The 15,000-nt window shown below is 35.8% G+C and overlaps 2 protein-coding genes and 1 long non-coding RNA gene across 4 annotated transcripts in view; 1 reads left to right on the top strand and 2 right to left on the bottom strand.

Moving 5' to 3' along the window:
* cyld3 (cylindromatosis (turban tumor syndrome) 3) overlaps positions 1–374 on the bottom strand; it is a 14,861-nt gene extending 14,487 nt beyond the window's left edge. Inside the window, exon 1 of the mRNA XM_084108566.1 lies at positions 282–374. The gene's annotated coding sequence lies outside the window, so the exon portion shown is untranslated. The remainder of the gene's footprint in view (positions 1–281) is intronic.
* A 483-nt stretch (positions 375–857) lies between these two features.
* Positions 858–15,000, bottom strand: part of LOC311079295 (adenylate cyclase type 4) — a 30,467-nt gene continuing 16,324 nt past the window's right edge. For both annotated transcript variants that reach the window (XM_084108564.1, XM_084108565.1), the window contains exons 12-27: positions 13,523–13,708; positions 13,403–13,428; positions 12,888–12,938; positions 12,737–12,797; positions 12,549–12,646; positions 11,901–11,985; positions 10,931–11,068; positions 9,200–9,280; positions 8,945–9,123; positions 7,827–7,911; positions 6,637–6,795; positions 5,794–5,943; positions 5,615–5,722; positions 4,638–4,752; positions 4,393–4,517; positions 858–1,555 (exon numbers count right to left, since the gene is read on the bottom strand). In XM_084108564.1, coding sequence (XP_083964690.1) covers positions 1,406–1,555; positions 4,393–4,517; positions 4,638–4,752; positions 5,615–5,722; positions 5,794–5,943; positions 6,637–6,795; positions 7,827–7,911; positions 8,945–9,123; positions 9,200–9,280; positions 10,931–11,068; positions 11,901–11,985; positions 12,549–12,646; positions 12,737–12,797; positions 12,888–12,938; positions 13,403–13,428; positions 13,523–13,708 — 1,797 coding nt within the window. In that variant the 3' untranslated portion in view covers positions 858–1,405. The remainder of the gene's footprint in view (positions 1,556–4,392; positions 4,518–4,637; positions 4,753–5,614; positions 5,723–5,793; positions 5,944–6,636; positions 6,796–7,826; positions 7,912–8,944; positions 9,124–9,199; positions 9,281–10,930; positions 11,069–11,900; positions 11,986–12,548; positions 12,647–12,736; positions 12,798–12,887; positions 12,939–13,402; positions 13,429–13,522; positions 13,709–15,000) is intronic.
* Positions 2,120–4,514, top strand: LOC311079298. The gene is made up of 3 exons (XR_014605385.1): positions 2,120–2,249; positions 2,813–2,870; positions 4,376–4,514. It is a non-coding gene; the product is annotated as an uncharacterized lncRNA (long non-coding RNA).

Below are 15,000 nucleotides of genomic sequence, written 5' to 3'. Positions count from 1 at the left end.
TGCACGAAACACGTACAGCGAGTAATAACAATTAAATCTATTCCATCACAGAACACGTGACGTTTCATTTGACAAACTGTATAAAATAGTATCGATCGACCATAAAAACAAAGTTTGAATCGAATCGCTTTTCATGTTATACAGGACAAACTACGTGCAAAGTAAAGCAAAACATTTCCTCCACTATTAAACCTGTTTAAACACACCTGGCGATTTGTTTCTCGGTGATAACATCGTTTTGATTTTAAACATATTGAAACAGACAACAAACGTTAACTTACCGACAAAGTCATCACCTCGGTTTAAAGTGCGACACTTTATCGCTCAGAAAACACAATAATGCCTCACTTTCACCAAAAGCAGGAAGAGAGATGACGGACGGTTGCGTGGACCAATCAGATTGAAGAAGCGTTTGGACAGCGAACGATGGGAGGGGCTTCGTTCTGAGGGAAATTCCACTGTGGCGGTTTGTATTTTGGTGAAGAAATTACTTTTTGTGTTTCATTTGACGGATATTTTCTTCATCTTCCGAGAATTCGACGCCGGTAAATACCGGTAAATATTACACTATTATCTCAGACCATGCCTCTGTTCGTTCAAGATAGCTTGTGAAATGATATATTAAAGATATTAACCAAACCTTAAGTGATGGGAAAAGATGATACGGCAGGAAAAATTATAATAGTGTTTGCGTTTACTTTGCATGACTTCTGCGTTGATAGGCTATTTCCTCCCAGGTTAAATGGGATTTCATAAAATTCTCCTTATCAATTAGAAGTAAAAAATATAAGTAAGTTGTAAGTATCACCCTTTTAAAAGCCAGTCATTTTCTAGTCAGCTCAGTCACATGGATGGTTAAAGTTTAAACACAACAATGAGCTGTTTTTTAATGAAACTGTTTATACACTTTTCACATAAAATTGAACATACAAAATTTTAAATACATAATAACAAACATTAATAAATAAGTGCATAAGTGAAAGAAAATACACATATTCAATATAAAACTAAACTCAACACCTTGGAAATTTATAGAATTTACACTTTACATTATTTAAAAAAATAGATTATCAGAAAGAAAACATCTCCAAAAAGAACAACAAAATAGTTAACTTTAATCTTCCTTCATTTTTAAAAGTACTTGAATTAGTGAAGTGCTAACTAGTTCAGCCACCACTAACATTCACAGTATATTGATTTTAATCCAACTTTTCACTTAATTTGACATTTTTTTATATTTAATTACATTTTTTATTGCTTATTTTGACACTGTTTTCCTCTAAACTTTTCTACGGACCCACAGCATTCCATTGCGAACTCCGATGTGAAAACACCTGCCGTAAAGGACCTTAGTGGAACACTGAGGATCTCAACTCGCTAAGTTATAACATGTCGGATTGATGTTTCAAGCTTTCAATGATAACGTGGTCTTCAGCATTTGCTCCGTGTCGATGAAGTACGTGGTCAGTTGACCTTTGCCCTTGACGTTGACCACTCCTCTCTGAGTGACATCATAGCCCAGCGTTTGAGCCACATGTGCGGTTTCCTCCGTCACCTGAGAAGACAACAAACAACACACTGATTTAATTCCTTATTCATTTAACTAATTTAGTTCAAGTCCTTCTGGGGAAGTTCGTATTTACGAGTGCACATCTGAAGAGTCTCAGCTGAAGGAAATAAGACAATATTTATCAGCTTTAATATATCGGCCCGATAACGATAACATTAAAAATGAACATATCGGCCGATACCGTTATGGTGGCCGATATAGCGTGCATCCCTAAAAATAAAAATAAAATAAAAAATAAAGTATTATAAATGTTGTCAAATAATTTTTTTGTAAAAAGTGTATCGGGTCGCTAGTGACCCGCGGTATGTAATAGTGTTTTTTTTTTCTGCACAACAATAATTTAATCGCTATTGACTCAATAAGTGCACTTCAGCTTTATTCCTCAAGGTGGCGATGTCTCATACATTACGATAACGTACATAATTACCACAGGCATAAAACAAAATAATATCCTCAGCAAAACCTGAAATGGCTCAAGTTTGAGCAAGTATTTTATCCCAATCAAATATTAGTGTCACGGTGGATCTGAAGAAGCTGTCAGGGATCAGAATATTGATTTTGAAGACGTTGAAACCGATAGTTTTGAGAATATGTTTGAGATGGCGAATATAAACCAGATGCTGAATGTACTGGAAAATGAGCAGCGATGATGGGAAAAACATCTTCCAAGTTCCAAAAGGTAACAAAATATGCTTTTATTTATTTACTTTATAGAGATCTATGGAAGTAAAATAATGCCAAATTTTTTTGAAACAAAAAAGCTTGTTGAATTGCACTACTTGAAAAAATATGCAATGCATTAACCATGAATGCGTTTTAATGCATTGTATTTTTAGGGCTTGCAGTTTTATGGGCTGAAATTCATATATTTAAGCTGTAAATATTTCTAATTCAAAACATTTCGCACACATTTTTTAGTATTAAAACTTCAATAATCCATATTCACCTTTCAGATTTAACTTCCAAAATATTCATTCTGTTTAAAAATACTCTTCACGTTACAAATTCGCAAATTCCACAAATTCAGTGGTTTAAATTCGACAGAAAATTCAACGTTTCACATCCGGGAACTGCAGGAATAGCAGTAGAGTGCAGGTCCATAATTAAGCTTTTTTGTTTCAAAAACATTTGGCATTATTTTACTTCCATAGAGATCCATCCATGAATACGTATAATGATAGACGAAACATTCATGCATTAACCCTTGTGCATCCTAATTATGGACATTTTTGTCTTTTTCAGGGGTTTTTTATTTATCGTTTTGCCTGTGTTAGTGCCAACTGCATACATTTTGGCACAGGTGTGTATTTTTATTGGAATTTTACTATTTCACCCCCATTTCCTTTAAAAAAAATCTATTTTGCACTAGTGGAACAAAAATGTCCCCATTGAAACCCATTAAAACTGCTATTTTTAACCCCAGGACCATTTAACTGTAAAATGATGCAATCATTTTTAAGAGACTTCCATTCTGTCAAAATTAAAAAAATTCCCAGATGTGCCATTTTCTCAGGTTTGGCCTATAAAGCAAATAGAGAGCCTAAGTCCCGCCCCTCCGCTTCCGCCTCATGGGACCTTATTTCGGAAAAAATATGTATGGTAGTCAATGGCGAGAGACAACTTATCTTTTTATTCCATCTGAACTGTGCCCTGAATTACACATATGATGTTTGTCAATTTAAAAGATAATTATGAAAGTCAAGAAAGTCGCAGTTTGTTAACATTTAGTTTTATGTGAAAATCGCTCAATGAACTACATCTCTCGTCTCGCACTATGTACGTCACCATCCGTTGCTCGTATGTGTGCAGTCTGGCTCAAAACACTCCGGCATGACGGCGTAACGTTAAGATTATAGCGTAAGACTATAGAAACAGACAGACGTTAGCTTCAGTAAAGTTAGCCTCATTCATTGAGAGAAAAGGTATGACGTCACACGTGCGCCTTTTGGGTTTGTAGTCTCTGTAATTACGTATTTTCACAGTCTTATACCTCAACAGTTTTACATCAAACTGCGACTTTCTTGACTTTAAAACGTATCTTTTAAATTGACAAACATCATATGTGTAATTCAGGGCACAATTCAAACGAGATCAAAATATTTGTTGTCTCGCGCCATTGACTACCATACAATATTCTTCCGAAATAAGGTCCCATGGTGGTCGACCGGAAGGGGAGGGGCTTAGGCTCTATACACGCTTTATTCCTGTTTTCTGCTTCTCTATATTATAGAGCCAATTCGATAAATTATGCAGCTATAATTGTGTGTGTGTGTATCGGTATGGATGTCAGAGTGTGGTTTGTATGTGTGTAAAAAAAAAATAAAAAAAATGTGTGTGTGCTTGTAATATTTGAGAGAGAAAACCTCTGAAACCTCAGTGAGTTTTGCTGCATCTAGTGGGGAAATCTGCCCCTGCGCCCGAACACACACTCACTGAAAGCTCATTTTATCCTCAAATGTGGAACACAACTTGTTTAGATTTATGGCTTTGATTTTCTAGCAGTTTTAGAGTTCAACATGTTTCATAACATATACATTTTATATAAAATAATGTTCATAAATCATTTTCATAAAATTAAACCTAACTTTTTTTTTGTTTTAATTTTAATTTTATTTTTTACTTCAACAATAATCTGCCAAGGGTCTTCTTTAAAATGAGAGCAAACTTAAGTCTGTGCTCCCAGGCTTCAAATTTTATGACATTTTTGTCCACAATGGACGTATGTGTAAGTTTTTTTAAATTGATGCTCAAGGGTTAAGGGTTAAATCCCAACACAGAGAGATTGATGTTTCGATGTTTCGACAGGTGTAAAGATGCATCACCTGTATTTTATCCAGGACTCCAGTGCTGTCCATTCGGCTGGCCACGTTTACCGTGTTCCCCCAGATGTCATACTGAGGTTTATGAGCGCCGATGACGCCCGCGATCACAGGGCCGTGGTTTATCCCTGGACACAACACAACACCAGTCTCACATTTATGCTGGATAAACAGATCAGTCCACAATCTGATCTTTCAAAAGGCTGAAATAATGTGTGTATAAGTCATAAATATGCAGTGTGTGTTACCGATCCTCAGTTTGAAGCTGTTGAACGAGTGTGTGTTGATGTTTTCCAGTCTCCCCATCAGAGCGATGGCGAAGTCCAACATGCTGCGAATGTGATTGTTCGACATGTCGCAGAGCTGTAGATGCACAAAACTGATGAAAACTCACCCACGTGGATTTATAATGTCCTTTAAAGGGGACATATCATGAAAATCTGAGTTTCTCCGTGTGTCAGTGCTATAATCGGGTGCTTCGACCAACCTAGTAAAGGTGAAAAGTGAAACCCAGTAACTTAGTTTTGGTGAGCCTTTCTCTGCAAGCATTTCTAAAAATAATCCGATCAGATTTCGCTCTCCTTCTGACGTATGAAGAGGATCTTATTATAATATTACCGGCCCTTAATCTGCATGTTTACACACACCAGCCGACATTTGGTTTCACAAGCGACAACAGTGACGAGCTCGAACGCACTGATGAAGATCCAGCAAAGCCTGAAGCTGTTCTGTGGTTGAGCTCAGACGAGCACTGAACACTATTGACCAGAACATGTCACCGCTGTCTTATAAAGACCTCAGGAACTGTGGACACTTGTGGAGAAGTTAAACATGATGATGAAATGATCAGTGTAACTCCACAACAACTACAGAAATGTCTCCACTAACATCCAGAAGCTCTTCCTGAGTCTCTCCGTAAGGCTGCACTCGCTACTGGTGATTCTGGGATTCTGGATGAGTGAGATTGGCCTGTTCTGTTATTGCCGGAGTTTCTGAAGCTTGTGTAAAGACTCCGCCCTCTTCTGAACGGAGGCGGAGCTAAAGCTCATTTGCATTTAAAGGGACACACACACAAAGACAAGTTTTTGCTCACACCCAAAAAGGGGCAAATTTGACAAGCTCTAATAAATGAGTTTGAGCTGAAATTTCTCAGACACATTCTGGGGACACCAGAGATTAGAATATGTCCCCTTTAAAACACATGCATCATTCGCTCGCTACTCACTAGTTGCTCCTCAGTTTTGGCAGGATTGGTCAGTCCGGCGGCCGCCATGTAAGTGCTCCCGATGGTCTTGATCTTTTCTACCGCACTGAATTTTGGCTTGTTAAGGAGCTGTGAGAGGAAAACACAGGGTAGGTGTAAAAGATTAAACTGATAAAACAGACGAATGAAGAGACATTCACCTCGTCAAAGTCTGAGATGATCTCATTGAGGAAGCGAAGACACTCCAGCCCGTTGTTGTTGATGCTGCTCTCGTTGTAAAACTCTTTGTAGAACTGCGGCACGGACGCGAACATAACACACACACACTCGCACGACTTGCTGTACAAGTCCTGAAACACACACACACACACACACAGATACATCACAGAATTAAGCCCTGTTAACACCAGGTTTTAACCTTGTAAAGCCTGACATATGAAATATTAGTATATAATATTAATTTGGTCAAACAGTAAGATGAAATTCTGATGCTTGTAATGTAAATCAATGCAATCTTCAGCAAAACATGCCTATAAATATCAATATCTGCCAATAATATGTCTTTGTAAGATGATATTTAAATGCTTAGTTGTATGATCTGTAGTTTTAAATCATATAATGCAATACAAAACAATGATGATTGAGAGATGAACAAATAAACCTTCCTCAAAAGCCTGACGATCATATTTGATACTCATGATTTTTCTAATAAATGATGTCTGGATAATCAAGTAAAGCTGCTTCAGTCCAGCTGAAATATTACTAACAATATCAAAGTGCGTTTCCTTGATGAAATCAGAGCAGATTTGACACAGAAAGACTCGTGAAGCTCGAGCTGAAGGAGGACGTTTGTACAATTACACTAAAAGACTTTTACTTGGTAAACGAGTCTGAACTCTCGCTCAGACACAGAAGCACTGGAGGAGATTGAGTGTAATGGACTCTGGCGCCTCTAGAGGGCATCAGTGGAGCTCGAGGTCGTCATCACGAACACCTGAGAGAGAGTGTGTGTGTGTGTGTGTGTGTGTGTGTGTGTGTGTCACCTGGTTTGGGACGTCCTTGCCGATGAAGAACTCAGTGACGTGTCCCGGCAGCAGATTCTGCAAGAGGAGTCTGTTCACGTTCTTCGTCGTCTCCATCTCGTCCGTCTCTTTTTTAAAACACTTCTCCAGCAGGAACTCTGTGCGAGAGCCCAACTCATCCTGGATTACATCAGTTATACACACAGATCACACACACACTCACTGTAGTCAGCATGAGAAACGTTGGTTGAAATAAAATATACTTTAACTGGAAAAAGAAATCTAAATTATTTTACTTATTTTACACCACTTGACTTGTGTTCATTTAGTTTAAACTGATGTATTAAAATAACTTTTAATGTCTATAATGATATATACATTAAAAACCACTAAAAAATGACAAACAAGAAAATTACTAAAACTTTAATGCAAACAGAAAATGTAAAGATAACTTATTCAAAACAGTAATAATAAAAACTATAATAGTATCTCGATGATGCTAAAATATCACTGGCACTCAAATTATACACTGGAAATAAATAAAAACTGAAATAAAACAAAAATAAATTAAACCAAAATATATATATTTAAACTAACCGAAATAAAATATTTAAAACTCAACACCTCTCACTTTTATTTAGTTTGATGTACTAAAATAATTCAAATGAAAACAGAAAAAAAAAAATATATATATATATATATACACACACATATATATGAAGACTTCAGATGCAAAAGCCTCTAAGTGCCATCTGAAATTTTCTTCTAGAATTATCATTTTTATCAAGCTTGTATGTTTATGTGCAGTTATTTCACTTTAATGGCAATGAAATGACCTAATAAACCTAAATATACAAGCTTGAGAAGAAAATTTCAGATGGCACTTAGAGGCTTCTGCATCTGAAGTCTTCATATATATACATATACACATACACATGTAACATTTAAAAAATAAAAATTGCTACAAAAAAGAGAAAACATTCAAAATATGAATAAAAAACATAATATATGTCTTATGCTTTAAACACATGATTCCTGACAGCTAAAGGAAAAAGCCGCATATAAAGACAAAAACTTCCGTTTCGAGAAGTAGTTAGTCATCTAGTGGATTACTGTTATACAACTTCCCCAACACTCAGTGCAACAATCAAACTGACTCATAACCAAATATGTGTTCACACACACACTGAGTCACACACTCACACTCTTACCTGTCGCACAAGAATAAGGGAAGTCAAGTAGAAAATGACCAGCCAAATGCCGGCCATGATCTTGGGCTCCTTAAGAACTCCCGGCCTAAAACATACACAGTAAGATATCACAGTCAATAGTGATTTTTACTCAACTTGTAAAATTGTACAACAATCACAGTGTTTCTGGGCACCGTTTAGAGTTGCCATGCAAAATAAATGTATAAATACTAATAGCATCTGAACCATGACTGTCAAACCCACAAAAGTCATAAAATCAATATTGACTCTGGTTGTTACCTTCTTATTTCATGTTGCCGCTCATATTATGAATGATTAATCAGTGACGTTATAATAAAGAAAAAATGTTTGTCTTCTTAATCTTTCGTAAAAATATATTAATATTCTGTCATCACTAATCCTTGATATTTTTCAACCGTCTGTAATAGAGACATTTTACACCATTCAATCAAACTCCTCATGAATAAATTAAGTCCCATCTACATATTTCTCACTGAATATTTGTTTCAATCTGAAGAATATGCTGAATGAAATTAATATATATTCAGCTACCAATTTTAACACATTTTAAACTAAACCTTTAATCGTTTATTACTGTTATAAGAATTACAATTGATAAATCAGAAAATAATAATCATTATTGTTTTTTATATCATTATTAGAATTATACAGTATGATAATTATTATTATAATATTAAATTATATAATTTAATATAACAAGAACAACAATTAATGCACAATTAAATCAAATTAAAATCATTGCAAATTGTTATAATTTTTAATACACATACATTTTTTTAGGGCTGGGCAATGATTAATCGCATCCAACATAAAAGTTTGTGTTTACATATAATATATGTGTGTGTACTATGTATAATTATGTTGTATATATAAATACACACATATGCATGTATATATTTAAGAAATATTTGCATGTATATACTGTATGTATATATATATATAAAATCCTAAATATATACATGCATGTGTGTGTATTTATTTATACAACATAATTATACATAGTACAATTTTTGTATTTTACAGTACAATTGTATTATTTAACTAGTTGTACTAATTTTTTTTATAGTTAAACAGAAACGTGTGCGTTAGTGTCTTACGTGCTGTTGTCGCCGTAGAGCTGTTTGACGTAGCAGTCGGAGCGCGGCGCGTACACGTGCAAGAAGAGCGCGAGATAAACCACTAGCGCTAGCGTCAGGAGGAAGACTTTCACAGACACACACACGCGCACGAACACCATCACGCCCAGCATCGCCAACAGACAGCAGTACAGATAATACTGCAGAGACACATTAACATATGATCAGTATCACACCGACACTCATGCAAATGTAATTTATAATGGTAAAGCTTACCGGGACAGTGTAGAGATTAAGATTGTTCAATTCTGTTGCATTGTGGGAAACATTTGAGCAGTCATCGCCTGGTATAAAAACCTACGAAGCAAACAAACAAACTAAAGAGGTTGTGCAGACAGACATAAAAAGGCAGAAGATCATTTGTGTGTATTTCATTTTCTTATAATAAAGCAATAATAAAGCTGTGTCTCTGATCTACACAGGATCATTTCTCCCCCATAATAAAGTTACAAGAAATGTAGCTGTAGTTCTTCAGTGATGGTCAAAACTAATTAGATGCATTATGATAAACTAACTGATAAAAATATTTAATTAATAGATATCAGTTTTGTGAAATGTTATGTTAAAATATGCAACGAGGCATTATCTAATTAAATATGCAATAATTTGTATACATTTTCAGAACATTAATTTGAATATTGGATAAAGCCAGATTCAAAATACTTGTTTGATTTTGTTGACATATTAGACTTAAAGGTTTTTATAGAGGGGATTTTTGATTTCTCTTTTTATCACTCCATAAATCAGAAAACACTTTCAACAGACAGAAAAACGCATTTTCACCATGTTTTTAGGAATAAAATGTTATAAAAATCAGGTTGAATGATATATGAACAAACCCCTCAGTAAAAACCTTCAGAATATAGATAAGAATAAAACTGTAAGTTTTGGTGTATGTAAGTTATACTGTAGTGGAGAAAAAAACTATTTTTAATGATATGTATTGTAACTTAAATTTAGTGACGCAAAAAGATAAAGGGTCAGATTTACTAAACAAGGCTGTTTTAAGACGTGCTTTCTTTGGCCGTTAAATAATGGAGCAAATACCAGTAAATTCACAAGCGCAAAACTTAGTAAATCACTTTGCATGATTCATTTAAATACTCTCCTTCCATAAATACTGCGTCTGAAAGGGAAACTCCTACAAATGCATATACAATAAGCTTAGCTGAAAAAATATAAAGACCCCTGTGGTTAAAATCCAACTTTTAATGTTGTTTATGTGTCTATGTGGTGTTTTTAATCTGCGTTAAGACAAACCATGTGTAAATTCATAAGTCGACACCATTGCTGAGTATTTCCTCCTTAAAACTGCAGTGAACCAAAGACAGTCTCAAAAACACGCTTTGAAATCGCTGGTGTTTCTGACGTCACAAACTACCTTGTAACCAATCAGATCAACGTGTGATCGTCAACCAGTGGATCTCTGAGTGAGTGGAGGCGGGGCTCATTTGCATATTCATAGAACCGCGCATACTAAATGAGGCAAGGGTGTCGAGTTACAAGCTATTTTAAGGCATGAAGAATTTTTTTCAAACGTTTAAATATGTCATTTCGGTGATCAAAGATGAGTTTTAAGGGATACAATTATTGACTACAGGGGGACTTTAATGTCAAAAGAGGGTTTGCGCTGGAGCAAGCTGTTAGTAAATCTGGCCCTAAGTGTAATAAATTAAACACTTAAATGTGTATTTTAGTTTATCCTTCCACTAGTCTGAAATGAGACATGATATGGAAGAAAAATTAACCAGTACATAAAAAAAAAAACATTAGTTTTGCCTGTAGTGTTAAATTCTTAATTTCGTGATTCTATCGTAAACATCTTCATTCCACCTCTATGCTACAGTACAAACATGTTTATTGCAGTGTGAAGACGGCTGCTCTGACTCTGTTTATATGGAACAGTCCTGTCGGTCGTGAGCTGGTGTTTGTGCAGGGGTTTCTCACTATGTTGAGCACTGCCATGAGCAGCGTGATGAGCAGACACAGAAACACCAGCAGCAAACGCAGCACCGCCCTGGTGGCCACGCCGTCACACAGCAACGACACCCAGAGGATGCTGGGGGGGATCTTAGAGCTCCAGCGCTGATACACACACACACACACACACACACACACAAACACACACATATTGAGACTTTTTTTTAAAAGCCCACAACACTGTTAAATCCAACTGATACATTTTAGTTAACTTTACTTAACTTAATTGTAAAAATCTTATAATCTGTACTATTCACATACTATGCTTTGTTTACTCAGAAAACCCAAGTTAAGATTAATTGATTGGTTTGAGTGCGGTTTTTGAGGTGGGGAAATTCTTAATGGACTTTTCACTAAATTTCCTCCACTTCTGCAGTTATCTTTCTCTGTTTGCATTCACTCATTTCCCAAAGTCATCTTGAATGTTGAATTGTAAATATAACTGAAAAATTTGAGACAACATCACATAAGCTGACTTCATAAATTGATGTTGATTTTCCTAAAATGTTTTAGTCGCTACTGTGGTGATCAGTGTTCTCTTTGGTTGGGCACTTGGAACTTCATTTATACTATTGTAATTCTCTTCCCAAGTTCCCATTGATGCAGCAAATCAGTTATTTGGTTTCAAAGGAAGAGAAGTTCAAGTACTCAAGTACTCTCTACGGTTCTTTTTTAGTTACTAGAACTCTTGTGTAAGTGAAGTATACTAAATAAGCATTTGTCAGAACAACATACTACTCCTATTTCACTTGTTTGTTTAAGGCAATCGGTTTGCATGCTTTTTTAAGTAAGTCTAACTAATTTGATTTAACATAATTAATTACAAAACTCTAGCTGTGAGTCTCTTCTGTTTCATGAACATAGTCATTATAATATTTTAAGAGATTACCATTGGTCAACCACTAATCTGACTTTTCTCAAAGCCATGCAGTCGTACCTTCAGGAATCTAGTGAAGACCACCAGCGCGATCAGGATCTGGACTGGGAAAGTGGCTCCATACGACACCGCAAGAGCAAAGTTTCTGCACATGACCAAAGAGAACGAGAGATTTCTGTTGAGTCTCCATGCAGAAACACTAGAAAATTGCGGAAAACACTTTCACACTTTTCTTAATGTGAGGAAGTAAAGAGCAGGCTTCTGCGATCTGACCCTCGCCAAAAACAGGTGATCTGAAATCTGCCATTCTGGAGCTCAAATTATGATGTGATTTCTTGAATATATTTAACAAAAAGAAATGTTTTGATTAAAGGCGAATTGATTGCATGGTGAAAAGTGCACCAAACTTTTTTGTTAGCTAAAATATGATCTTGTCTCTCAGGATTTTAAGTTGAATCATTTAAAATGATAATACTTGATAAATTATTGAAATATTAATTATTATATCACATTCACATGTGTTTGTCAGGCTCTCTGATTTTGGCTTATGGTCACATGACGTGCAGGACAGGTAAAGAAATAAAACATTTCATCTTACTGTTTTGATTTTGATTTTAAAATTATTTGTTTTAACATATAGAAGATTGAATCGTTCACATTGAGATCAGGAACTTCCTGTACATTATTAAGGTCCCGTACGACACTCACTTTTGCGAGGTCAACATCTGAACCACGAACACAGAGATGAAGATGAAGGCCAGACATCCCACAGAGTGATGAAGCCCCTGGACTTCACTCAGAGAATACTGACACACACACACACACGGTTAAGAGTTCAGGGAAAAACAACAACATGCTTTTTAAATTCTTGATTTAAATCAAGAAACAATTCCCACCTCTTTCTCCAGCTGGATGTTGTTAAAGAATAGCGTCACCCAGTTCAGCTTCGCTCTTCTCCTGAACAATGAAGACACAACATTAGGTCAAATACTCGTTCATGACTGATTCCCTGTGAAGATCGTATATATTAGTGAATCTTTCGCTCACCTTTCATTTTCCAGGGGGTCTAACGAGTCTGTCGGTCCATTTGGTGTTGATCTGAGGAAACAAACTAACGTAAATTACAGTGTTTTTTGGGTTTTTTGTTTTGTTTTAAATTGAGTATTAAAACCGAGTGAAAGTGGCCAAGAACGTGAGCTCTGATCTCTTTTTTGAGCTCTGTTTTACCTGGATCAAAACCACATCATTTTAATTAAGCGTAAAGGGTTTTCTGTGAGAACGGTGTGTGTTAGCGGCCCCTGAGTTAATAACTAATGATCTTCGCAACGGAAGTGAATCAATCAAAACTAACTTTATCTGGACAATAACTTTATTCTAGAGCTGCTGTAAAGCCTAAACAATCTCTGCTACTGTAATCTCCTATTATCACTGTAAAGCTGCTTTGAAACAATCTATTTTGATAAAAGCGCTGTATAAATGAAAGTGACTTGACTTGACTTAATTATGTTAGTGTTCGCAACTTTCATATCCCTGAAACAACTGAATAAACCTTATATTTTCACCTGTGAGTGTTCACATCCGGGAGCTCCTGTTGATGAGAAAGTAAACGTGATTAATATGCGCCATTGAACATATTCAAAGTGATTGAGTGTAATTGGACGGTGATAATGATTGACACTGACTCTCGCCGGCTGTGATTGGCTGATGCCGCTGTTGGCGGTGGGCGGAGCTTCCAGCGAGGCCTCTGATTGGTTGAGTCCATAAAACGGTGTGACAGATTTCCAGTTCTTCAGATACTGCGACATTCGCACCGACGCCCGGAGCTTGTGCCGATCCGTGAGTCTGTTGTTCACTTTCAGCTCATGAGTCTGACACACACAAGAAGAGCCCAAACCATCACGTCTACACCCTTCTTTTCTTTATTGTTGAAAGAAATATACTTTTATCCATCGAAGACACATTCAATTGATCAAAAGTGACAGTAAAGACATTCATAATGCTACAAAAGATTATATTTCAAATAAATGCTGTTCTTTTCAACTTTCTTTTCATCAAAGAATCCTTTGAAAAATAAAATGTACTCTAAAATGAATTAATATGGGAACCTTCCAAAATCTGTCATTTTGATTTATTTATTTATTCATGACAGTAATTATTAATGCCAACATACAACAGATTTATTTTAGCATTTATTTTAATTGTAGTAAATTTGGAAAGTCAAAAATACTGCTGATTCAATAGTAAGTCAATACTAAAGATAGTAAACCATTAGTTAGTAGTCATTGTATTTTTTTAACTGTAGTTACTAGGGATGTAAAAATTACTGGTAGTTCGGTACTAAGTCAGTACTAAAGATAGTAAACCCTTAGTTACTTGATGGTTTGTTTACTTACTAACTGAATGACTACTAACTAATGGTTTACTACAGTAGCTTTAGTATTGACTTAGTATCAAAGTACGAGTCATTTTTACATCCCTAGTAAATACTGTGAAAAAAATACAGTAACTACTAACCAACAGTTACTTGAGTCTTACTCGAGGTTAATCACCTGTGTTGTTGAGTCTTACTCGAGGTTAATCACCTGTGTTGTTGAGTTTTACTCGAGGTTAATCACCTGTGTTGTTGAGTCTTACTCAAGGTTAATCACCTGTGTTGTTGAGTTTTACTCAAGGTTAATCACCTGTGTTGTTGAGTTTTACTCAAGGTTAATCACCTGTGTTGTTGAGTCTTACTCAAGGTTAATCACCTGTGTTGTTGAGTTTTACTCAAGGTTAATCACCTGTGTTGTTGAGTTTTACTCAAGGTTAATCACCTGTGTTGTTGAGTTTTACTCAAGGTTAATCACCTGTGTTGTTGAGTTTTACTCAAGGTTAATCACCTGTGTTGTTGAGTCTTACTCGAGGTTAATCACCTGTGTTGTTGAGTTTTACTCGAGGTTAATCACCTGTGTTGTTGAGTTTTACTCGAGGTTAATCACCTGTGTTGTTGAGTTTTACTCAAGGTTAATCACCTGTGTTGTTGAGTTTTACTCAAGGTTAATCACCTGTGTTGTTGAGTCTTACTCGAGGTTAATCACCTGTGTTGTTGAGTTTTACTCAAGGTTAATCACCTGTGTTGTTGAGTCTTACTCGAGGTTAATCACCTGTGTTGTTGAGTTTT

This window comes from Abramis brama, assembly GCF_963993115.1.
Source record: "Abramis brama genome assembly, chromosome: 3".
Taxonomy (NCBI): domain Eukaryota; kingdom Metazoa; phylum Chordata; class Actinopteri; order Cypriniformes; family Leuciscidae; genus Abramis; species Abramis brama.
The sequence above is the reverse complement of the archived record's forward strand: the minus strand, read 5'-3'. Positions and strand labels throughout refer to the sequence as shown.